The sequence below is a fragment of the Chiloscyllium plagiosum genome, unplaced genomic scaffold, assembly GCF_037043375.1.
Source record: "Chiloscyllium plagiosum isolate Xiang-an unplaced genomic scaffold, Cpla_swu_hap1 HiC_scaffold_2, whole genome shotgun sequence".
NCBI lineage: Eukaryota > Metazoa > Chordata > Chondrichthyes > Orectolobiformes > Hemiscylliidae > Chiloscyllium > Chiloscyllium plagiosum.
In genome coordinates, this window is record NW_028270140.1 from 16,409,596 (window position 1) to 16,436,693 (window position 27,098).

A 27,098-nucleotide genomic window follows, 5' to 3' on the forward strand; every position below is an offset into this window, starting at 1 on the left:
AACAGACCCTTCGGTCCAACTTGTTCATGCCGACCAGATATCTCAACCCAATCTAGTCTCACCTGCCAGCACCCGGTCCATATCCCTCCAAACCCTTCCTATTTTTTTATTAGATTAGATTCCTTACAGTGTGAAAACAGGCCCTTCGACCCAACTAGTCCACACCGACCCTCCAAAGAGACACCACCCAGACCCATTTTCCTCTGACTAATGCACCTAACACTATGGACAATTTAGCATGGCCAATTCACCTGATCTACACATCTTCGGATTGTGGGAGGAAACTGGAGCACCCGGAGGAAACCCATGCAGACGCGGGGAGAATGTGCAAACTCCACACAGACAATCGCCCGAGGCTAGATTCAAACCTGAAACCCTGGTGCTGTGAGGCAGCAGTGCTAACCACTGAGCCACCGTGCCGCCATCATTCATATACCCATCCAGATGCCTTTTAAATGTTGCAATTGTACCATCCTCCACCACTTCCTCTGATGAATCTTTCACTGTATAGACTAATGCAAAGTATCTGTATACTCTTCTGCTATTTCCTTGGTCCTCAAAACTGTCTCCCAAGATTCATTTTTTAATGGACCAAAGTTCATTTTTACCTCTCTCTTCCTTTTCACCTCTCTCTTCCTTTTCATATATTTAATGAAGCTCTTATTGTCAGTTTTATATTCCTCACTTGTTTGCTCTTGTAATTTATTTTCTCAGTTTTTAGTCTGACCTTCTCTTCCAGATTCTGAATTTATCCCAGTCTTTGGGGCTATCAGTAATTTTAGCATCCTTGTATACTCTCAACTTCATTGGTTATCCATATTTGTATCCTACCCTTGGGATCTTTCTTCCTTACTGGGATTTAGTTTTACCAAGAGTCATGAACTACCTCCTTAAATGGTTACTGTCATTCCTGTGAATCTGTCCACCCAGTTCATTTTAGCTAACTCTCTCCTCACTTCATTATAATTTGCAATTTTTAAGTTAAGCACAGTAATTTCTGATCCAAGTTTCTGAATTCTATCAAGTTATGATCACTGCTTCTTTGGGGATCATTTACTCAAAGTCATTTATTAAACCTGCCTTGTTACCCATTAACACATGCAAGATCATCTGCCCCCTAGTTGGATCCATGACATATTGCTCTGGGAAAGTATCCCTAATGCACTGTAAGGATTTGTTGTCATAGCTACCCTTTCCAAATTGATTAAACCAATCAACATAAAGATTCCCATAATTATTGCTCTATTTTTAAAAAAATACTCCTATTATTTGTTAATTTATGACCTTTCCCACGGGGTGGCTGTTGTTTACTGGTCTCTGCATTACTCCTTCCAATGTTTTCTTTCCCTTGCTTTTTTTTAAACCTCCACCCAAATGAACTCTGCATCATCCGAGCTCAGACCTTATCTCACAACTGTCCTCATTTCGTTTTGTATTAACAGTGCTATCCCACCACCTTTCCCATACTCTAAAAAGATCAAATATACCTGAATGTTTTGATCTCCTTGTAAGCACATTTCGATAATGGTATGGGATCATATTAATATATCTTGATTTGTGCTGTCAGTTTATCGATTTTATTCAGATACTTTAAATTAGTTTAATTGAGTATTTGTCTATATCAGGAGTTGCACTGTCTTGTTTAAGTGTGTGTATGTCTGTATAGTTACACCATCCTGTTTAAGTGAGTGTAGAGTTGTACCGTCCTGTTTCAGTAAGTGTGTCTGTATCGTTGAACCGTCTCGCTTAAGTGAGTGTATATCTGTAGAGTTGCACCGTCCCGTTTAAGTAAGTGTAGTGTTGCACTGCCCTGTTTAAACAAGTATTCAGTTGCACCCTCCCAATTCAAGCCAGTGTGCAGAGTAGCATCAGCCTGCCAAGCTGGTGTGCAGATTGGCACTGTCCTGTTTAAGCGAGTGTGTAGAGGTGCACCATCCTGTTTAAGTGTGTAGAGTTGCACCATTCTGTTGATGCGAGTACAGTACATTTTCAGCTCTGATCTCCAGCATCTGCAGTCCTCACTTTCTCCGCGAGTACAGTATGGCCCGTTCCTGTTTATGCGAGTGTGTAGAGTTACACCATCCTGTTTATGCGAGTGTGTAGAGTTACACCATCCTGTTGATGCGAGTACAGTATGAGCTGAAAATGTGTTGCTGGAAATGCGCAGCAGGTCAGGCAGCATCCAAGGAACAGGAGAATCGACGTTTCGGGCATAAGCCCTTCTTCAGGAATCCTGAAGCCCTTCCTGAAGAAGGGCTTATGCCCGAAACGTCGATTTTCCTGTTCCCTGGATGCTGCCTGACCCGCTGCGCTTTTCCAGCAACACATTTTCAGCTCTGATCTGCAGTCCTCACTTTCTCCGCGAGTACAGTATGGCCCGTTCCTGTAGAAGCGAGTGTGTGGTGTTGCACCGTCCTGTTGATGCAAGTACAGTATGGCCCGTTCCTGTTTAACCGAGTGTGTGGTGTTGCACCGTCCTGATTAAGCAAGTGTGTAGTGTTGCACCCTCCCTGTTTAAGCGAGTGTACAGAGTTGCACCGTCCTGTTCAAGTGAGCGTGCAGAGTTGCACTGTCCTCTCTGGGGTGTGGAAGTGTAGTGGTGGGGTATTGGGGGGGTGGGGGCGGGGCTGCCTGTCTAACAGCTGTGCCGGGCGGCGTGCTGACGTCACGGGCCTGCAGGGACGGACGCCGCGCTCCCGCCGCTGGAGTTTGCGGCTGAAAGTTTGTCGCGGCCGCTCGATGTGAAGGAATGTGAGGCGGCGAGAGCAGCAGAAGGAGAGGCACTGGGCATTGAGCCTGTCGGTGAGTGGACGGGGGAGGCTGACGAATGGACAGCGGGATTTCCCCCGGCTCCGGGTGGGGGTGAGGGGAAGGGGGGGGGGAGAGCTGGTTTTGGGAGGGGTGGGAGGGGGGAGGTGCGGCTGAAAGGCGCTGTCCAAGGCTGATCGCCGAGCAGGCCCGACCGGGACCCGGGCAACGGAGGCTTTCGCCCGCCGCCGGGAACTCTCTGCACCGACTGGGAGCAGGCAGCCCCCCCTCCTCATGGCCGGGCCTCTCCTCCTCGGGGTATTCGGGAGGGGTCCGCCCCAACTCTCCCTCAACCCGCAGCAAGATCCCGCCCGCGCTCTCCCCCCCACCCCCCCCCCCTCCGCGTCTGGACAGCGAGAGGTTCTGGAATCAACATGTCGGGGCCTCGGGCAAGGGAGGTGAAGGCACGGCGATTTCGTCACTGCCCCCCCCCCCCAACCCGACCGGCAATGTGGAACCCCACCGTGAACCCCAATCTCAACCCTCACCCCACCGTGACCCCCAATCTCTAAACCCCCCACCCCCACCGTGACCCCCAGTCTCTAACCCCCACCACCGTGACCCCCAATCTCTAACCCTCCACCACCGTGACCCCCCATCTCTAACCCCCCACCCCCACCATGACCCCCAATCTCAACCCCCACCCCACCGTGACCCCCAATCTCAACCCCCACCCCACCGTGACCCCTAATCTCTAAACCCCCCACCCCCACCGTGACCCCCAATCTCAACCCTCACCCCACCATGATCCCCAATCTCTAAACCCCCACCCCACCGTGACCCCAATCTCTAAACCCCCACCCCCACCATGACCCCTAATCTCTAAACCCCCACCATGACCCCCAATCTCGACCCCCAATCTCTAACCTCCTCAACCCCACAGTGACCCCCAATCTCTAACCCCCTCACCCCCACCGTGACCCCCAATCTCTAACCCCCCACCCCGAACATGATCCCCAATCTCTGAACCCCCACCCCCACGGTGACCCCCAATCTCTAACCCCCTCACTCCCACCGTGACCCCCAATCTCTAACCCCCTCACCCCCACCGTGACCCCCAATCTCTAACCCCCTCACCCCCACCGTGACCCCCAATCTCTAACCCCCTCACCCCCACCGTGATCCCCAATCTCTAACCCCCTCACCCCCACCGTGATCCCCAATCTCTAACCCCCTCACCCCCACCGTGATCCCCAATCTCTAACCCCCTCACCCCCACCGTGATCCCCAATCTCTAACCCCCTCACCCCCACCGTGACCCCCCATCTCTAAACCCCCACCCCCACTGTGACCCCCCCATCTCTAACCCCCCATCCCTACCGTGACCCCCATCTCTAACCCCCCATCCCTACCGTGACCCCCATCTCTAACCCCTCACCCCCACCGTGACCCCCATCTCTATCCCCCCACCCCCACCGTGACCCCCATCTCTATCCCCCCACCCCCACCGTGACCCCCATCTCTAATCCCCCACCGTGACCCCCCATCTCTAACCCCCACCCCTGTGACCCCCCATCTCTAACCCCCCTCCCCCACTGTGACGCCCCATCTCTAACCCCCCCACCCCCACCGTGACCCCCCCCCTCTAACCCCCCATCACCACCGTGGCCCCCCCATCTCTAACCCCCCACCCCCACCGTGACCCCCAGTCTCTAACCCCCACCACCGTGGCCCCCCATCTCTAACCCCCCACCCCCACCGTGACCCCCCCACCTTTGACCCCCCCATCTTTAACCCCCCCACCCCCACCGTGACCCCCCATCTCTAACCCCCACCCCCACCATGACCCCCATCTCTAACCCCCCACCCCCACCGTGACCCCCCCCATCTCTAACCCCCCCCACCACCGTGGCCTCCCATCTCTATCCCCCCCACCACCACCGTGGCCTCCCCATCTCTAACCCCCCACCCCCACCGTGACCCCCAGTCTCTAACCCCCACCACCGTGACCCCCAATCTCTAACCCTCCACCACCGTGACCCCCCATCTCTAACCCCCCACCCCCACCGTGACCCCCCATCTCTAACCCCCCATCTTTAACCACCCCACCCCCACCGTAACCCCCCATCTCTAATACCTCACCCCCACCATGACCCCCATCTCTATCCCCCACCCCCACCGTGACCCTCATCTCTAACCCCCCCCCACCCCCACCGTGACACCCCATCTCTAACCCCCCACCCCCACCGTGGCCCCCCCATCTCTAACGTGGGCGGCACGGTGGCACAGTGGTTAGCACTGTTGCCTCACAGCGCCAGAGACCCGGGTTCAATTCCCGCCTCAGACGACTGACTGTGTGGAGCTTGCACGTTCTCCCCATGTCTGCATGGGTTTCCTCCGGGTGCTCCAGTTTCCTTCCACAATCCAAAAAATGTGCAGGTTAGGCAAATTGGCCACGCTAAATTGTCCGTAGTGTTAGGTGAAGGGGTAAATGTAGGGGAATGGGTCTGGGTGGGTTACGTTTCGGCGGGTCGGTGTGGACTTGTTGGGCCGAAGAGCCTGTTTCCACACTGTAAGTAATCTAATCTAATCTAACCTAACCGTAACCCCCAATCTCTAACCCCCCACCACTGTGACCCCCAATCTCTAACCCCCCACCACTGTGACCCCAATCTCTAATCTCCCCCACCGTGCCCCCCAATCTCTAACCTCCCACCCCCACTGTGACCCCCAATCTCTAACCTCCCACCCCCACTGTGACCCCCAATCTCTAACCCCCCATCCCCACCGTGACCCCCAATCTCTGACCCCCCCACCGTGACCCCCAATCTCTGACCCCCCACCGTGACCCCCAATCTCTGACCCCCCCACCGTGACTCCAATCTCTGACCCCCCCACCGTGACCCCCCACCGTGACCCCCAATCTCTGACCCCCCATCGTGACCCCCAATGTCTGACCCCCCCATCGTGACCCCCAATCTCTGACCCCCCCCACTGTGACCCCAATCTCTAAACCATCCCCCTGCCATGAGCCCCAATCTCTAGCCGCACCCTGCTGTGAGCCCCAATCTCTAAACACCCCCATTTGAACTCCAATCTCTAAACCCCCCCGCCGTGTCCCCCAGTCTCTAACCCCCCTGCAGTGACCCCCAATCTCTAACTCCCTCCACTGTGACCCCAATCTCTAACCCCCCGTGGCCCCCAATCTCTAATCCCCCCACTGTGACCCCAATCTCTAAACCCCCCCCCCCCCGCTGTGACCCCCAATCTCTAACCCCCCCACGTGACCCCAATCTCTAACCCACACCGTGACCGCAATGTCTATACCCTCCCCACGTGACCTCCAATCTCTAAACACCCTGCCATAACCCCCAATCTCTAACCCTCCCCATGTGACCCCCAATCTCTGACCCCCCACTGTGACCCCAATCTCTTACCCCCAACTGTGATCCCAATTTTTTAACCCCCCCCACTGTGACCCCAATCTCTAACCCCCCGTGGCCCCCAATCTCTAACCTCCCCACTGTGACCCCAATCTCTAAACCCCCCCCCCCGCTGTGACCCCCAATCTCTAACCCCCCCACGTGACCCCAGTCTCTAACCCACACCGTGACCGCAATGTCTATACCCTCCCCACGTGACCTCCAATCTCTAAACTCCTTGCCCTGACCCCCAATCTCTAACCCTACCCATGTGACCCCCAATCTCTAATCCCCGCCACCGTGACCTCCCATCTCTAACCCCCCCACCGTGATCCCCCAATCTCTAACCCCCCACCGTGACCCCAATTTCTAACCACCCTGTCATAACCCCCAATCTCTAACCCCCCCCCCCCCCCAACGCCACCAACCTCGCCCCCTTTTGACCCTCCTTGACGCCCATCCACTCACTCATTCTGGCCTTCTTTCCCCTCCCAGCTTTCTCCTTCTCCACCGACCTTCCACTCACTCCTCTGCTCCCTCTGCTCACACACTTCCAACCATCTTCACCTCTTCAACCCTCTTTTTGGAACCCTGACCTAGCTGCCCAAAACCCCTTCCACCCCAAAACTCATTTGCCTTCTGCTTTGCCCCTCACCAAGTAGTACTCCCAGACTACATTCATCCCTTCCCTTGACTCTTACCTATCAATTATCTCCATTCGCCCCATTGCTCCCCTGTCCTCCATCCCCCTCTCATCTTATCTGTGCCCTTGACCCTCCCAAACTCACCTACCTCTCCTGTCTCCTCCTCTAACCCTTGCTTCCCATCTTTTTCCACTCTTCTGCTCCTTCTCCCTTCCCATCTCTTTCCTCTCCTCTGCTCCCCCTCCCTTCCCCCTACCTCTCCTCTCTGTACCACTCCCTCATTCCTCAGCTCCACATGCAACCCTTTACCCCTGGTGTGCCCTGCTAATCCATCCCATCCCCAAAACTCCACACATCCCATCATGTCCCGCTCCCTTCACACCTTGCCCCATCCTTCCCCTTCTCCAGGCTGAGCACTCTCTGCCTCCTGTCTACTCCATCGCTCCCAGCCACCCAACCCTGCCTCCCACCCCTTTTCCCAATGTCTTCCCCTAACCACCCCATTCCCTGCCCCCTCTTTTTCATTCCACCTCCCCATGCTACTTGTCTCTCCTTCCACGGCCCCATTTTCTCTCCTTTGTAATAAGCTGAAGCAGTTAGGTATTTGTCATTGACTCAGTAAATGTAGTTGACCTTCATCAATTTCTTGTGCAAGTTTCTTGTTACAAAATTGAATTATCACAGCAAAATATTAAAACCTCATTCTTGTCAGATGTTAATTGTTGTAGCCGATTTATTCAAAATTCATTTTATAATTGTGTACACAGAAAATTGAAGATGGCTGCGCAAGTGCTCGAGCAATCTGGTGGGACCAGTATGTTTTCTCGCTCCACTGTTGGAATTTCTTCAGATGAGGAAATATGTGGCCTTAATTATCTTTCCAAGAATGACTTGACAGCAGCACCACAGCTGGTTATGTTGGCAAATGTTGCATTAACTGGTGACATAAGCTGCTATGACTACCATGGCGAGGTTAGACAGATGGCAGAATTGAAAACGGTAAACAGCAATTTATCTGACAATGAGGATGATTTGAGAACTGATGTCAATGATGCTTTGCAATCTGAAAGTCTAAGTGCAGAAGAACAAGCCCTGCCAAGTGTTGCAACAAAGGACAGTTCTGAGAGTTTTTCTCGAGACACTGGTGACTCAGGTACAGATTCAACAGAAATTGTAAATCAGGAGAACTTGGCTGACAAGAGAAAAAAACCAAAACCATTTCGCTGTCGCCCATGCCAGTATGAAGCTGAGTCCAAGGTGGAGTTTGTGCATCACATCAAAGTACATAGTGCCAAAAAGTTTATTGTTGAGGAAAATGCAGAAAAGCAAACAAAATCCAAAGTTCCAGATCCTCTTCCTGAAGAAACTGATATTTCTAAAGGTCCCATTCGTTGTGACAGATGTGGGTATAATACAAACCGATATGATCATTATTTGGCACATCTAAAACATCATGACAAGGTTGGGGAGAACGAGAAAGTTTATAAATGTACCATCTGCACATACACTACGGTCAGTGAATATCACTGGAGAAAGCATTTGCGGAACCACTTTCCTCGGAAGATTTATACTTGTTCACAGTGCTCTTATTTCTCAGACAGAAAGAATAATTATGTGCAGCATATGCGAACACACACAGGTATGGTTCGTTAGTACGTTGTTGGATTTTCAGAACAATAATTTGTATTTAAATAAACCTCGTGGCATCCTGCTGAATCAATTAGTTCTGTTTCAAATCTGAAAATCACATGACACTATTTAAGAGTCCAACAGGTTTATTTGAAAATGCAAGCTTTTGGAGCACTGTTTCTACATCAGGTCTCAGTTACTGTGTAGGTTGTGCACTTGTAAGTCCAAAAATCTTAACAAATGAGATGAATGATTTGTTTTTGAAAGTGATTAATAGAGGGATGTTGTGTTGCCAGGAGAACTGCATACTTTTCAATTAGCGCCAAGAATCTTTTACATCAGGAGTTGGGACATGGGTTTAATGTCTCATTCAAAGGTCTGCATCATTGACAGGACTTAATCTAAGCTGAAACTTCAGTTCATTATTATGTGCACAAGTTCTTGACTGATACTTGACATGAGTGTTCCTAAATGAGTCGGGCTGATTCGGTGGATTAAATTGCAACAACTTTTTCCTGACAAAAGTTAGTACGTGTGGGTACAAAAATGGATTTGGAGTACATTGCCACTTTTTGTGTTGCAGCAGCAACATAGCTACTTGTTTAAAATCTTAAATATGACTATAAACAGCATACTCCATACTAATGATGCAGAATAACTTCAGTATATAAGTTTCTTTGAAATCTTTATCAAACTCTTACATAATTTACAGAAGATATTGAGGAATATAAAAGTAAGAAAAATCTGTTGTATGCACTTCAGAATATCCCAAAGTGGTTTACAGCTAATCACTTTTAAAGCGTAGATGTTGTTAGATATGAAATACACCATGCAGTTTGAACACAGCAAGTTGATAGAAACAACAGTGAGAAAAGTGACAAAATAATCTGATTAAAGGTGTTGGTTGAGGGAAAATATTGGGAAGTAATAACATCTCTGGTTAGGTTGATTTAAAGAAATAGGTTAAATAAAAAAAAATCAAAAGTAAAAATCATTTTGGGATATTTTGTATTCATCTGCAAAGTTTTATGAGACCTCATTTCTTTTTAAAGTCGTTGCCATTGATTTGATGACATTTTTGAAATGTGACTGGAATACATTTTGTTTTGTCTTAAAGATAACAATACAAAGTCTTCTGAATTGATATTTCTATAGCCTGTTAAAAACTGTTGCCTTGATGTTAGTGCTAAATGGAATGAAATTAAATTTTTGCATGTTGGAGGGCTCTTCAAATCTGTGGTGGCACGGTGGCTCAGTGGTTAGTACTGCTGCCTCAAAGCACCAAGGACCCAGGTTCAAGTGGAGTTTGCACATTCTCCCCATGTCTGCATGGGTTTCCTCTGTTTTCCTCCCACAGTCCAAAGATGTGCAGCTCGGGTGAATTGGTCATTCTAAATTGCCCGTAGTGTTAGGTGCATTAGTCAGAGTGAAATGGGTCTGGGTGGGTTACTCTCCGGAGGGTTGGTGTGAACTTGTTGGGCCGAAGGGCCTGTTTCCGTACTGTAGGGAATCTAATCTAATCTGCATACAAGTAATGAGTAAATTGAATGGTGAACCACTGTGTATATTGATGAAGTAATGCACATAGCTGGATAATGAATGTTGTAGTCTTACTTTTCAAGAGCAATCTTGCCAATGTTTTTTTCTGTTAGTGATGTCGGTTCCAGTGATTTATCATTTCATAAAAAGTAATGACTCATAACCTTCTGTGGATCAGAACGTTAACTCAGCAAGTGAAATTATGCATAGTTGAAGTAGTTTTCCACACTTCTGCTTGTCAGCTAGAACATAAAACGTAGAACATTACAGCGCAGTACAGACCCTTAGGCACTTGCTCTTGCTTTGACTTGTGGAACCAATCTGAAGCCCATCTAACCTACACAATTCCATCCTCGTCCATATGCCTAGCCAATGACCATTTAAATGACCTTAAAATTGGCAAACCTACTGCTGTTGCAGGCAGTGCATTCCATGCCCCTACTACTCTGAGTAAAGAAACTACCTCCGACATTTGTCCTATATCAATCACCCTTCAATTTAAAGCTGTGTCCCCTCATGCTAGCCATCACCATTAGAGGAAAAAAGAGTCTCACTGTCCAACCTATCTAACCCTGTGATTATCTTATATGTCACCTCTCAACCTTCTCTCTAACGAAAACAGCCTCAGGTCCCTCAGCCTTTCCTCGTAAGAACTTTCCTTTATACCAGGCAACATCCTAGTAAATCTCCTCTGAATCCTTTCCAAAGCTTCCACATCCTTCCTATAATGCGATGACCAGAACTGTATGCAATATTCCAAATGTGGCTGTACCAGAGTATTGTAGAGCAGCAACATGATCCCATGGTTCTGAAACTCAATCCCTCGACCAATAAAAGCTAACACACCGTATGCCTTCTTAACATTCCTGAAGAAGGGCTTATGCCCGAAACGTCGATTCTCCTGTTCCCTGGATGCCACCTGACCTGCTGCGCTTTTCCAGCAACACATTTTCAGCTCTGATGTCCAGCATCTGCAGACCTCACTTTCTCCTAACAATCCTATCAACCTGGGTGGCAACCTTTCAAGGATCTATGCACCTGGACACCGATATCTCTCTGCTCATCTACACTACCACGAATCTTACCATTAGCCCAGTACTGTGCATTCTTATTACTCCTTCCAAAGTGAGTCATACTTTTCCGCGTTTAACTCTGTTTGCCACCTCTCAGCCCAGCCCTGCAGCTTATCTATGTCTCTCTGTAACCTACAACATCCTTCATCAATATCCACAACCCTATCGACCTTAGTGTCATCCACAAATTTACTAACCCAGCCTTCTATACCCTCATCCAGATCATTTATAAAAATTACAAACCACAGTGGACCTAAAACAGTTTATTGCAGTACCCCACTAGTAACTGAATTCCAGGATGAATATTTCCAATCAACCACAGGCTCTGTCTTTCAGCTCGCCAATTTCTGATCCAAACCACTAAATCACCCTCAGTCCCATTTCCCTATATTTTGTGCAGTAGCCTATCGTGGGGAACCTTATCAAACCCCTTGCTGAAATCCATATACATCACATCAGCCGCTTTACCCTCATCCACCTGTTTGGTCACCTTCTCAAAGAACTCAATAAGGTTTGTGAGGCATGACCTACCCATCACAAAACCATGTTGACCATCCCTAATCAACATATTAAGATGATTATAAATCCTATCTCTTATAACCTTTTCCAAAACTTTACACACAGCTGAAGTAAGACTCAATAGTCTATTATTATCAGGGTTGTCTCTACTCCCCTTCTTGAACAAGGGAACAACATTTGCTATCCTCCAGTCTTCTGGTACTATTCCTGTAGACGATGACTACATCAAGATCAAAGCCAAAGGCTCGGCAGTCTCCTCCCTGGCCTCCCAGAGAATCCTAGGATAAATCCCATCCTGCCCAGGGGATTTATCTATTTTTACACTTTCCAGAATTGCTAAAACCTCCTCCTTATGCACCTGAACCTCAACTAGTCTAGTAGCCTGTCTCTCAGTATTCTCCTCGACCACATTGTCTTTTTCTCGTGTGAATACTGACAAAAAGTATTCATTTAGCGCTTTCCCTATGTCCTCTGATTCCACGCACAACTTTCCACTACTATGATTGATTGGCCCTAATCTTACTCTAGTCATTCTTTTATTCCTGATATATTGATAGAAAGCCTTAGGGTTTTCTTTGATCCTATCCGTCAACGACTTCTTATGTTCCCTTCTGGCTCTTCTTAGCTCTCTCGCTAGGTCTTTCCTGGCTAACTTGTAACTCTCAAGAATCCTATCTGAGCCTTCACGTCTCATCCTAATATAAGCCGCCTTCTTCCTCTTGACGAGAGATTCAACTTCCTTAGTAAACCATGCCTCCTGCTCTCGACAACTTCTTCCCTGCCTGACTGATACATACTTATCAAGCACTCACAGTAGCTGGTCCTTGAATAAGCTCCATATTTCAGTTGTGCCCATGCCCTGTAGTTTCCTTCTCCATCCTATGGATCCTAAATCTTGCCTAATTGCATCATCATTGCCTTTCTCCCGGCTATAACTTTTGCCCTGCAGTATATACCTATTCCTTTCTATCACTAAAGTAAACATAACTGAGTTGTGGTCACTATCATCAAAGTGCTCACCTACCTCCAAATCTAATATTTGGCCAGGTTCATTATCCAGTACCAAATCTAATGTGGCCTTTCTCCTTGTTGGCCTGTCTACATACTGTGTCAGGAAACCCTCCTGCACACATTGGACAAAAACTGACCCATCTAAAGTACTTGAACTATCGTATTCCAAGTTCATATTCGGAAAGTTAAAGTCCCCCATAACAACTACCCTGTCAATCCCGCTCCCATCAAGGATCTTTGCTATCCAATCCTCTACATCTCTGGAACTATTTGGAGGCCCAACAGGGTAACCTCTCCTTTCCTGTTTCTAATCTCAGCCCATACTACCCGAGTTGATGAATCTTCAAACGTCCTTTCTGCAACAATAATACTGTCCTTGACTAACAGTGCCATGCCACCCCCTCTTTTACCTTTTTCTCTGTTCTTACTGAAACATGTAAATCCTGGAACCTACAATAACCATTCCTGTCCCTGCTCTCCCCATGTGTATCAGTGGCCACAACAGCAAAATCCCAGGAACCAACCCATGCTGCAAGTTCACCCACCTTATTCTGGAAGCTCCTGACATTAAAGTTAACACACTTCAAACCAGCTTCTTGCTTGCCAGTGTGTTCTTGCGATCTTGAAATCTTAATTCTGACTTCACTACTGTCAACATCCTGCATACTCAGATTACAATTTTGGTTCCCATCCCCCTGTTGAATTAGTTTAAACTCACCTGAGGAGCATTATCAAACCCCCATCCCCCAAGATATTGGTACCCCCGCTAGTTTAGGTGAAGACCATCCTGTTTGTAGAGTCCCACCTACCCCAAGAGGAGCCCCAATTATCCATGAATCCGAAACCATCCCTCCTACACCATCCCTGTAGCCATGTGTTCAACTCCTTTTTCTCCCTATTCCTTGCCTTTATTCTACCTGTAAGCTTCCTCCCTAGCTCCCTGAATCACTGCCTTAAATCTCCATCTCTCTTCCTACCTATGTCCTTGGTGCCTATGTGGACCACAACTTGGGGCTGCTACCCCTCCCCTTCAAGAATCCTGAAAACACAATCAGAGACATCATGAACCCTGGCACCTGGGAGGCAACATACCAACCATGAGTCTCTCTCATTCCCACAGAACCTCCTATCTGTCTCTCAAACTTTGGAGTCCCCAATGATTAATGTTCTGCTCCTCTTTCACATTCCCTTCTGAGCAACTAGGACAGACTCCGTGCCAGAGACCTGTACTCCATGGATTACCTCCTGGTAAGTAGTTCCCCCCAGCATTATCCAAAACTGTATACTTGTTATTGAGGGGAACAGCTACAGGGGATCCCTGCACTACCCATCCACCTTCTTCTTTTATCTGAGGTGTGACTACCTCTCTGTAACTCCTCTGAATAACCCCCTCTGCCTGCCAAATGATCCAAAGTTATTCAGCTCCAGCTCCAGTTCCCTAACGCGATTTTTGAGGAGCTGGAGTTGTATGTGCTTCCCACAGATACAGTCAGCAGGGACACTACTGGTGATCCTTACCTCCCACATTCTGCAGGGGCAACATTCAACTGTCCTAACACCCATTCCCATTATTCTAAATTCCCAATAAGACCACTGAAAAATGAAAAAAAAAAGAAACCAGTCACCTTCCCAATTGGCACGCAGAATCTTTTTTTTGGTTAGAGGAGGCGGACAGGTGGGAGACAGTACCCGAATAGTATTTTGGGTAAAACAACCACCCAAATATAAAGTCTCACTTACCCACTACACTGCACTTTGCTCTAAATATTTTCTCATGACCCAGTGAAACCAGGCAGCATTCAAAATATATTTTTAAACACCTACTTGAAATATTTATTCTTAATACGAGTGGTGTATTTTGTTTTTATTTATTAACAGATGATTAATGACCTGGGCTAACCAATCAGAAATTGTTAATGTAATTATTATGCTCATTGCATCCAAATAGAGCCAATTTATTTTATTGCACGACAATCCCTTTCACTAAAGACAATGTAATACAACCCAGATTTGGGCAAAGTACAAGAACAGCAGCAAATTGTATTTCATAGTGCTTTAAACATAGATTAAGTATCTGGTGCACTTCTCACTAAGAAAATGAAAAATGAGACACATCAGTTGTTGAAAGGTGATGACCAAAAGTTTGGTCTAATAGTTAGATTGAGTAGAAATAATATAAATACTGTTGAAGAAGTGAAGGAATATATGGCAAAGATACCCAAAGCAAAAAGAATTTTTGAATTGGTGAGGTCATAGGGAGAGAGAGGCTCCCAAAGTGCTCATAAGAGAATGCCAAGGTTTTAACTCAGTGACAATGAAGGAATGGTGATGTAGTTCCAAGACAGGACATTGGTTAGGCCACTGTTAGAATATTGCGTGCAATTCTAGTCTCCTTCCTATCGGAAAGATGTTGTAAAACTTGAAGGATTCAGAAAAGATTTACAAGGATGTTGCCAGGGTTGGAGGATCTGAGCTACTGGGAGAGGCTGAATAGGCTGGGGCTGTTTTCCCTGGAGCATCGGAGGCTGAGGGTTGACCTTACAGAGGTTTACAAAATTATGAGAGGCATGGATAGGATAAATAGACCAAAACCTGGGAGTGCAGAACTAGTGGACATAGGTTTAGGGTGAGAGGGGAAAGATATAAAAGAGATGTAAGGGGCAACTTTTTCACGCAGAGGGTGGTACATATATGGAATGAGCTGCCAGAGGATGTGGTGGAGGCTGGTACAATTGCAACATTTGAGGCATTTGGATGGGTATATGAATAGGAAGGGTTTGGAGGGATATGGACTGGGCGCTGGCAGGTGGGACTAGATTGGGTTGGGATATCTGGTCGGCATGGACGGGTTGGACCGAAGAGTCTGTTTCCATGCTGTACATCTCTATGACATGATATTGTGTGACTGGGAAGTAAACTTGCAAATGGCAGGAGTGTTCCCATTCATCTGCCATTGTTTAGCTGCTGAGATCACAAACTTGCAAGATGCTGTTCAAGGAGCCTTCGTGAAGTGTTACAGTGAATCTTGTAGATGGCACAAATTGCTGCCACAGTAGCTAGTTGGTGAAGGGAGTGAATATTGAAGATGTGGATGTGGTGTCAATCAAGCTCCTTGGTCCTGGATGGTATCAAGGTTGTTAAGTATGTTGGAGCTGCAATCATCCAAGCAAGTGGATGGTATTCCATTACATTCCGAACATGGGCTTTGTACATGATGGGCAGACTTTGGGAAAACAGGAGTTGAGTTACTAGTCAAAAAATTGCCAGCATCTGACCTACCTTTATGGGTACTGTGATGGTAATGCCATCATTGAATGTCAAAGGGCATGATTAAATAGTTAGATGCGCTCATGTTGGAGATGATCATCACCTGATAGTCGCACAGAGTGAATGTTGGTTGCCAGTTATCTGCCCAAACCTGAGTGTTGTCCCACATATGGGCAGGCTGCTTCAGTATCTGAGGAGTCACAAATGGTTCTTGATATTGTGTAGTCATCAATGAACATCCCCATTTCTGACCTTTATGGTGGAAAGGAGGACATTGTTAAAGAAATTGAAGATGGTGAGGCCTAGGAGACCACCCTGAAGAATTATTTTGTTATTCACTTAGGGTGAATTATTCAAGCTCCATTCCAGACAGTTCTGACATATGGAGACTGGAATATGCTTTAAATGCTATATTGACGTCTAACAGGATACTCTGACCAAGAAATTTCTTGCTCATTAGTAATGTTCCAGTTCCGAATTAGAAGGATTTTAAAATCAGTCAGCTTCAGTGAGTGCAGACTGAAGTGTGTTCCAGATTAATTAGGGAGTGAGTTGTTGTGGCAACACACTTTGATATGTATGTTGTAGTCTCTAGCTATGGATAGTAATGTTAGAGATTTCATTTTTTTTCCATCATATGGCTAAAATGGAGTTTCTCCACTCTTAGAATTCCTACTGTGTGGAAACAGACCATTTGGCCCAACAAGTCCACACCGACCCTCTGAAGAGTAACCCACCCAAACCCGTTCTCTTACATTTACCCCTGATTAATGCACCTATCCTCCACATTCTGAACATTACAGGCAATTTAGCATGGCCACTTCACCTAACCGGCACATCTTTGGGCTGTGGGAGGAAACTGGAACATCCGGGGGAAACACACTGGGAGAAAACGCAAACTCCACACAGTCGCCAAAGGCTAGAATCGAACTTGGGTGCCTGGCGCTGTGAGACAGCAGTGCTAACCCTTAGCTATCGTATATTTTGGAAGGTGTTACAGGTTGATGGTTTATCTGTTTGGCTGTATTATGACTGCATTTTCCTTTGCTCTCAAGTTAGGATGCCACTACTGTGTCGCACAGTGCCAGTCCTGCAGACTAGATACCCAACTCTGAGTACTACATTGATGTTTATCTGGGTTACTTACCTGAATGTCCACCAAGTGACAGTTTTGTGCAATTCATATACTTCGCACAGGTGGAATTTAAGGGGGTGAAAAACTGATTGGATTTCCTTTGGTATGTGTGCAGTTGAATGCAAAGATGATGAAACTTGAGACTCTGAAAACTCAAGCAAGGCAAATCCCTTGTGTCAGCATCAAGTTGAGACCTGTAAAAGGATTTGGGTGTTTAGTTCCTTAGTTGTGATTGAATGAGATCAGTTCTACTGAGGTCTTGAAGTGAGTACTAGAAGGCTTACCTTTGTTCAATTTCCTGTTTTCCCTTTCAGTCAAAGGCCAGAAAACAGTTCAAAAGAATATTGTAGGAGATACTCCAATAGTATTGCATTAAAACAGAAATTCCATTGTTAAAAGGTCAATATGCTTGAAAGTGACTAATTGAGAATCAGAATTATTAAAACAAAATGCTTCACTTCAGAGTGCCTTTGCCTTTGATGTGCTAAATTCACAAAATGCTAGTTGTAGGAGAATACAGTTGAGTTGAAATTGGTAGCAGATCTTTCTTTAACTTAGAGCTATGAGATGAGAAAGCATTGATCAAAATTTTGATAATTTGTTTCATACCTTCACAGGGAACGGCATGGTGGCTCAGTGGTTAGCACTGCTGCCTCACAGCGCCAGGCACCTGGATTTGATTCCAGCCTCCTGTGACTGTGCAAACTCCACACAGACATTCTCCCCATGTGAGCATGGCTTTCCTCCGGGTGCTCCAGTTTCCTCCCACAGTCCAAAGATATGCCGGTTAGGTGATTCGGCCATGCTAAATTGTCCATAGTGTTCAAGGACATGTAGGTTAAGTGCATTAATCGGGGTAACTGTAGAGTAATAGGGTAGGGGAATGGGTCTGGGTGGGTTACTCTTTGGAGGGTCGGTGTGGACTTGTTGGACCAAATGGCCTGTTTCCACACTCTAGGGATTCTGAGTCTATGATCTCAATCAGTGTTTTACATTGAGGGAATAGTACAATCACAGTTATGTTATTCTGCTAGTAGTTCAAAGGCCTTGACTTCTGCTCTTGCTATGACAGCTGGTCATTGAAATGTGATTAAACAAGAATGGAATAAAAGGCTAGTCTTTATGGTGATCATAAATTTGTTTGTATTTAAAATGTGTCTGGTTCATTAATTATCTTTAGAATCAAAGGGGTTCTGACAAAGAAGAATGCCATTTGGCCTGTCATATTTGGTGCTACTTTCTGAAAGAGAAAATTGCTCAGTGCCATTTGTTTCTTCCCTGACAGCCCTGCATTTTTAAAAATGTTCAGGTAATGATCCAATTCCTTTTTTTTTGAAAGATGCAAATGGATCACCCTATAACACATTCTTATGAGATTGATTCTAGATTCTAGTCTTACACTGCAAGAAAATAAAAGCCTCATATTTCTGCCTTTGCCAATTATCTTAAATTTAGTGTCCTCTAGTTCTTGATCCTTCTACCCCTGGTAACAGTTTCCCTTGGTCTACACTGAGGTCCTGACTATTTATTTTTGATGAAGCTACAATGAGGCCTAGAATAATGAAATCCAGACTGAGCTCCAGTAAGCAGGCTACCACTTAGTCGGTGAAGCTTAATAATATTGTCTAGTTAGGTTATGGTGTTCAAATCCCCGAAATTGGGAGTTGAACCCACACAGTACTTAACTTAGAATTGGGAGGACATGAGCACTGAGCATCCAGAGCACTGAAATGTCCATTAAACATACTGAACTAATTCGCCATCAGAAAATTGTTGCTCTTGCGATGACATCAGGGACTTTCGGTTTAAAGGTATTTGATTATGGGAGGTTGTTGAAGAAGCAAGAAATCTGCCATCTTTATCTCGTCTAGACAAACAGGAGGCTGGAAGAACACAGCAAGCCAGGCAGCATCAGGAGATGGAGAAGTTGACGTTTCGGGTGCAATCCATCTTCGGTCCTGCTTGTCTACCTTGGATTCCAGCATCTGCAATTTTTTTGTCTCTAATCTTTATCTCATCTGACTTACACATGATTCAAGATCCACAGCAATATGGTTGACTTTTAACTCTTTTCTGAAATGACCTTAGAAGTTGATTGTAGGAAATCACCAATGACAAAGTCAAATGAAAATATACTTAGCAGATCGTAGACCAATAAATTGGGCATTGGAAATACTAATTTAGTCAATCCTGAATGTCTTTTTCATTAGTAACTGGATTTTAGGCCAAATTGGGAAATCTGTCTTTGTGAATTAATCATACTTTCAGATTCATGCCTTCTTGCCAATGCCAGTGTTTCAGATTGCCCTATTACCATGTCTTGTATGTCATTTTCTGCTGTCTCTATAGTCCTCAATATTAAGAACAGAACAGAATTATAGACCAGTAAGCCTAATATCAGTAGTAGACAAAATGTTAGAGTCTGTTATAAACCTTGGGATAACAACACTGGAAAGCATTAACAGGATTGGACAAAGCTAGCATAGTTTATGAAAAGCGATTCATGCTTAACAAATCTGCATATGTTATGTAACTAGCAGAATAGATGAGGGAGAAATAGTAGATGTGGTGCATTTAGAATTTTAGAAGGCTTTTGATATGAGGTCAGTATTCAAAAATAAAACACGTGGAATGTGGGTAATGCATTGGCCTAAATTGAGAATTGGTTGATAGACAAAGACCTGTGGGAATTACTTTTTCTTTTCAAGTTGGCAAACAGTGAAAAGTGTAGAACTGCAAGGATCAGTGTTTGAGCCTCAGCTATTCATGATAAATAAAAGTAACTGGGATGAGGGAACCAGTTCAATATTTTCAGATTTGGTGATGACACAAAACTGAGTGGGATTGAGAGTTAGGATGCAAGCAGGCTTCAAGATGATTTAGACAAGTTGAGCGGCAAACAAATGGCTGATGCAAAGTGATTGAATGTGAAATTATGCACTTTTGTGTGAAAAACATGGACGAATATTATTTAAATGGTGATATATTGGGAAATGTGGATGTACAAAGATACCTGGGTGTCCTTGTACACCAGTCAAGGTGACAGATGCAGCAAGCAATTAGGAAGACAAGTGGTATATTGGTCTTCATTGCAAGAGGATTTGAGTTCAGAAGTAAACTGCAGTTTCAGAGCACCTTGGTGGGACCGTACCTGGAGTATTGCATGTAGTTTTTATCTTCCTATCTTAGGATACACTTGCCATAGACTGAGTGCAGCGGAGGTTCACTAGGCTGATGCCAGGAGCAGCAATATTGTCCTATGAGGAGAGATTAGTTTGAGTGGGTTTGTATTTTCTAGAATTTCGAAAGATAAAAGGGGATCTGAATGGATTTCACATTTTTCAGTTGGGGCTGGATGGACTAGATGCATGGAGGATGTTTTCCCTGTTTAGGGATTCTAGAAATAGGAGTCTAAGTCTGAGAGTACAGTGCAAGCCTTTAAGACTGAATTGAGGAAACATTTCTTCAGTCAGGGTGGTCAACCTGTGGAATTCTCTACCACAGAGGCTGTGGAGGCTAAGTCACTGAATATATTTCAAGAAAGTGATAAAAGTTTTAGATTTTAAAGGCATTAATGGGTATGGGGTGAAAGCAGGAATTTGACATTGAAATAAGAGGATTAGCAATGATTATATTGAATAGTGGAGAAGGCTCATACAGCTGAATGGCTACTTCTGCTAGTTTCCATGTTTCTGATAACTCCCAGACTACAGGAGGATTTAAATCCAATCAAATACGAGGATGGAGATCTCCCGGTAACTATCAATTGCGACATTCTATCAGTATTGTTTTATACCGCTTGGAAGGAACATGGAGGCCACAGGGATGTAGTCATGATGGTATCTGTCACAAAGGATGGTTGAGTAGCACCACTGCTCATTGAGCTGACTAAGTCCTCAAGGAAATAGTGCCAGAACAGGCCTGAGGCAGGTTGTGCCAACAAAAGTGGAGGGGGAGGAAAATTACTTGAGTTTGACCTCATCTGTTGCAGAGATATTGACAGTGTTGGCAAGAGTGAGCATTGCATAGCCTTTAACTCCAGTTTACACGCACACACACTGAAGACAATTTTCACATCTTTTATGACACTACAATTGTGTTAAATGGAATTAGTTCAGCTTGGATGTAGGAGGTCAAAACTTTCCATGAGGAATTGTGGATCGTCAGCTACAATAGAAACAAATTCTACCATGATCTGTAACCTCATGGTCTGGTCAGTTAAGTACCTTAAAATGAGGTGTCAATTTATTGAAACTAAATAGAAATTAAGACATTTCTTCTCATCTTAGTCTTAAATGGTTCACCCATAGGATCTTGTCCTAACATTTGTGATTGCTTCTTGAAAAACTGCAGCACAGCTGGCATAGATATACCTCCACTGCTATTGGGAAGCAATTACTGTAGATTGATTTGCCCTTTAGTTAGGAGCCTTCAAGGTATTGAAAATCTTCATAATTTAGGAAATTAAGTCAAATTATGCTTATTTGTCATAACTAATCTATGATCAATTTAGGGACCATATTTTAGTGATGGGTGTGGGTGCAGTTGTGCTTCAAGCCAGCCGTTACTTGGATTTTCTTGATCATTGAGAATGAGATCTTTCCTGTAATGTGGTGACCAGCAACCTGTGCACTATTTCAGCTATGACCTAACCAGTGTTTTACGGAGTTCTTGCATCTCTGCTTTTGTATTCTACAGTTCATACAGTAAAGATAAGCATTCAGTATGCTAATTGTCTCATATCTTCTGTTTATTGTTTAATCCCTGATTTGTGTTTGCCCTGCCCAAATTAAAAGTTTTCTTTCTGGCAACTTTCGCCTCGAGTCAGATTGTGAGAAAATCACAATTACCCTTTTTTATCTCTGGAGGAATTTAAATGAATTAATTAAATGTTGTGATAGAACTATGTGCTAATTAATTGCATTCCCCAACATCTCAAAAAAAAAACAAAATCCTGTTTTGCCAATTTGAAACAGTTTTTGATGTATTTACACTCAAAATCTGCCTTAAGGTACCATTGGTAACTTAATCAATTTGACACTGTAAGCCTTTTAAGAACTGTCTGTTCTCTGTGTGGATGTATGCTGATGGATTTTGTAGAAAATGTATGATGTAGTATTGGTAGAGTAGGAATGAAAAATTGAGAAGACATATTTAGAAGGTTTTAGTAAAGTTCACTAATGAGTTTTATTAATTAGGACCCAAGGCGCTGTTTCAGTGAAGTGTTTACCTGTTGTCCTAGACAATATTTATCCTTAATATATTATCAGCAAAAGAGGTTATCGGATCTTTGCTGTTTTTGGAACCACATTAGAAAAGTGACTGAACTTCTCAAGTTCTTCATTGGCTGAGAAGTCTTGTTGGGAGGTCCTAAGGTTGTGAAAGTTCTGAGGAAAGGTCACCAAACCCGAAACATTAACTTTGATTTTGTTCACAGATGTTGCCAGACCTGCTGAGCTTTTCCAGCAACCACTGTTTTTGTTTCTGATTTGCAGCATCGGCAGTTCTTTCAATTATGAAAGTTTGCTGTGTTTGGTAGTAGATGACTGTAGTTGTATCATAGTTTTTAGACTTCTCTTCTAAAATTCTATATGTGATAATCTGAATCTTCATATCTGGAGATACCAAGCTAACTATGTTGGTATGTGACACACAAAGCAATGTTATGTCATTCTGATGAAACGATACCTGCTTCAGAAGGTTCTGTTTGTGTAAGGAGGGAAGCCTTAATTTTTAAAATCTCCATAATGCTGATTTGGAGCCTCAAAAGCATATTGATAAACATTAAATCCATATTCTCAATTTCTATTTACCCTAAATTGTCGATATGATCTTGGTTGACAAAACACCAAGTTTGAATACCAAGTGGCAGCCACACCAGAAACTGCATCTTCCAAACTTTCAGGCCCATATAGCCCTACAGTGTGAGAAATATAAACCAAATAGAAACAAATTGTCAAAGCCCTCAGTGTTCAATTGCTGAAATTTACAGGGTATGTTTTGTGTACTTCTGTGTAAAGCTTTCTACTTTAAGTGGAGTTGCAACCTCCTTTTAATGTCAGTACACTTGTTTTACAGGTGAACAGCCTTATAAGTGTCCACAGTGTCCTTACTCAAGTTCTCAGAAAACTCATCTGACCAGACACATGCGTACGCATTCAGGTTAGTATAATTAGTGGTGTGTGAGCCATGATTTGTAGTAATTCCAAATGATGTGAATGGATACATGATATAGTATCTTTATTGAAGGAGCTACCAATCTAGGTAGTTTAAATATTGCTGTAGCAGCTTCAGCATTTGAATTCATTTTTTAAAAAAGTGTTCAGGCTGGTATCAGTAAAAATTATCAGTTGTAGCAGGTACATTCATGCCTATTAGGGAAGGTAATCTGATATTGTTGTCCAGTGGAGCTCATCTCTGACTAGTCTCTCGTTTGTGTGGTTGTCTCTTAACTGCCTTGAAATGGCTTAGAAAGCCATTCAGTTTATCAAAGTTGCTGTCAACATTTTACAAGAAAAAGCTAAACAACACCATCTTGGGCTAAGAATGAGTAATTAGTACTGTAAATGTATTAACTTGCATCTATGACACTAGGATTGTGCCACTTAATCAAATGTTCTGGATAATCAAGAGGTATGCATAACCGTAGTAAACTCTGACCAAGCAAAACTTCAGGCCATCAATATCCCTCAAAAAATCTGCGCAAAACATCATTATGCCTCCTAAAGTCAATGTAAAAGCATACAATGAGTAATAGAAACTTAATGCAGTAGGTATATACTTCACTGTTATACTTTATAGCATAAATACTTGGACATCATGGTAGATTGCGGCATTTGGGTGTTGTTTTTTTTGCAGGTTTGTCAAGAGCTGATTGATAATGTGCCAGTTAAAATAAAGTTTACTACACAATAGTCCCCCTGCCGTACCCATGGGGCATACTTTCCAAGACCAACCACGGATAGTCATGAACTCATTCATTTAAATGGGAAATTTACGTTCCTGGCAGACCCCTGATTCTGGAACGTTCCCTGTAATATGTTCAGGTTGTGGTAAACCGTGGGTAACTGAAACCAGGCCCGTGGATACGGCGGTCACCCTGTTCCAACTGTTCCTGTTGCACTTGAATTTGGAGTTATTTTTAATAAGGTTGTTTGTATTCCTCAGTGATTACTTTTACAGATAGTAAACGTTTACATGTTTAGTCAGTGTAATCCTTGACAATATGCATTTCAACCCTAGAAGCTGTTTTAGATGAGGCCTGTTCTGTCTTTTATGTTTTCAGTTTAGATTCTGATGAGGCTGATTATTTTTTGCCCTCCAAAACTGAATGATGCTTGGGTCAGTTGAAGTGCCTCACGTAGCAACAGCTGACATGTCACAAAATGAATCCTGTATCTGCTGACTTGAGCTTCATTTTGCAGTGCTTTTAACCAGCACACTTGACTATTTTAAAAATATGTACTACATCTATTGTATCATATGCATGTATCTATTTCATAACATAATTCAGCATATGTACCATTTATATTGATTTTATTCAGAAATTGACCTACTTATTCTTAGCCATAAAATTAAATGAATGGTGTTCATTGACCTTGTCTATACATAGATGGAAATGTGTTGCTGGAAAAGCGCAGCAGGTCAGGCAGCATCTAGGGAACTGGAGAATCGACGTTTCGGGCATTAGCCCTTCTTCAGGAATGAGGAAAGTTGGTCCAGCAGGCTAAGATAAAAGATAGGGAGGAGGGACTTGGGGGAGGGGCGTCGGAAATGTGATAGGTGGAAAGAGGTCAAGGTGAGGGTGATAGGTCAGACTGGGGTGGGGGCGGAGAGGTCGGGAAGAAGATTGCAGGTTAGGAAGGCGGTGCTGAATTTGATGGATTTGACTGAGACAGGCTGGGGGGAGGGGAAATGAGGAAACTGGTGAAATCCGAGTTCATCCCTTGTGGTTGGAGGGTTCCTAGCCGGAAGATGAGGCGTTCTTCCTCCAACCGTCGTTTCGCTGTGGTCTGACGATGGAGGAGTCCAAAGACCTGCATATCCTTGGTGGAGTGGGAGGGGGAATTGAAATGTTGAGCTACAGGGTGGTTGGGTTGGTTGGTTGGGTTGGGTTAGACCAACCAACCCAACCACCCTGTAGCTCAACATAGAACATAGAACAATACAGCACAGAACGGGCCCTTCGGCCCACGATGTTGTGCCGAACTTCTAACCTAGATTAAGTACCCATCCATGTACCTATCCAAATGCCGCTTAAAGGTCGCCAATGATTCCGACTCTACCACTCCCACGGGCAGCGCATTCCATGCCCCCACCACTCTCTGGGTAAAGAACCCACCCCTGACATCTCCCCTATACCTTCCACCCTTCACCTTAAATTTATGTCCCCTTGTAACACTCTGTTGTACCCGGGGAAAAAGTTTCTGACTGTCTACTCTATCTATTCCTCTGATCATCTTATAAACCTCTATCAAGTCACCCCTCATCCTTCGCCGTTCCAACGAGAAAAGGCCGAGAACTCTCAACCTATCCTCGTACGACTTCCTCTCCATTCCAGGCAACATCCTGGTAAATCTTCTCTGCACCCTCTCCAAAGCTTCCACATCTTTCCTAAAGTGAGGCGACCAGAACTGCACACAGTACTCCAACTGTGGCCTAACCAAAGTCCTGTACAGCTGCAACATCAACATTTCAATTCCCCCTCCCACTCCACCAAGGATATGCAGGTCTTTGGACTCCTCCATCGTCAGACCACAGCGAAACGACGGTTGGAGGAAGAACACCTCATCTTCCGGCTAGGAACCCTCCAACCACAAGGGATGAACTCGGATTTCACCAGTTTCCTCATTTCCCCTTCCCCCAGCCTGTCTCAGTCAAATCCATCAAATTCAGCACCGCCTTCCTAACCTGCAATCTTCTTCCCGACCTCTCCGCCCCCACCCCAGTCTGACCTATCACCCTCACCTTGACCTCTTTCCACCTATCACATTTCCGACGCCCCTCCCCCAAGTCCCTCCTCCCTATCTTTTATCTTAGCCTGCTGGACCAACTTTCCTCATTCCTGAAGAAGGGCTAATGCCCGAAACGTCGATTCTCCTGTTCCCTAGATGCTGCCTGACCTGCTGCGCTTTTCCAGCAACACATTTCCATCTCTGATCTCCAGCATCTGCAGACCTCACTTTCTCCTCTTGTCTATACATATACAAGTTCATTAATGCAGATTCTGTTTTTGTATGTTTTAAAAGGATGCAATTCCTTTTCCAAATATTCTCACAACTGTAGTTTTGTATTTGGAATACATCACTGAGTTGATTATTACTTAGTCACACAATCATAACAGGAAATGGTAATGGCACAGGTTTCTGGGAGTAATTCAGGAGACACAAGAGATTCACCCTGAGGAAAAAGAAGCATGGTACATGGAGGATGAGGGAACCATGGCTGACTAGGAAAGTCAGGGATAGCATTAAAGCAAAAGGGAAAGCATAAAATGTGGCGAAGGACAGTGGGAAACCAGAGGAATGGGAAACTTACTAAGATCCAGCAGAAGGTAACAAAAAAAGAAATAAGGAGGGAGAAGATTAGTTATGAGGGTAATCTAGCCATAACATAAAGGAAGACTAAGAGTTTCTTTAGATGTATAAAGGGCAAAAGTGGGCATCGGGCTGCTAGAAAATGAAGCTGGAGAGATTTTAGTGGAGAACAAGGAAACGGCTGAGTTCACGTTAGTCTTCATGGTGGAAGACATGAGTAATATCCCAAAAGTTCGAGAGTGAAGGGGCAGAGCTGAATATGGTGAACATCACCAAGGAGAAGGTGCTAAAAAAACTGAATCCCCTAAAGATGGATAAATCACCTGGACCAGATGGGCTACACCCCAGAGTTCTAAAGGAGATAGTTGAAGAGATAGTAGAGGCATTAGTGGTGATCTTGCAGAAATTGCTAGCATCGGGGGGTTCCAGAGGAATGGAAAATCGCTAATGTGACACTCCTATTTAAGAAGGACTAAGGCAAAAGACAGAAAATTACAAACCGATTAGCTTAACCTCAGTCATGGGTAAGATTCTGGAATCCATTATGCAGGATGAGATTTCTGAATACTTGAAAG

At 44.8% G+C, this 27,098-nt stretch overlaps 1 protein-coding gene across 1 annotated transcript in view; it reads left to right on the top strand.

The window, feature by feature from the left end:
- The first annotated feature begins 2,680 nt into the window (after nucleotides 1–2,680).
- Nucleotides 2,681–27,098, top strand: part of rest (RE1-silencing transcription factor) — a 37,501-nt gene continuing 13,083 nt past the window's right edge. Inside the window, exons 1-3 of the mRNA XM_043720284.2 lie at nucleotides 2,681–2,802; nucleotides 7,582–8,453; nucleotides 23,066–23,149. Coding sequence (XP_043576219.2) covers nucleotides 7,592–8,453; nucleotides 23,066–23,149 — 946 coding nt within the window. The 5' untranslated portion in view covers nucleotides 2,681–2,802; nucleotides 7,582–7,591. The remainder of the gene's footprint in view (nucleotides 2,803–7,581; nucleotides 8,454–23,065; nucleotides 23,150–27,098) is intronic.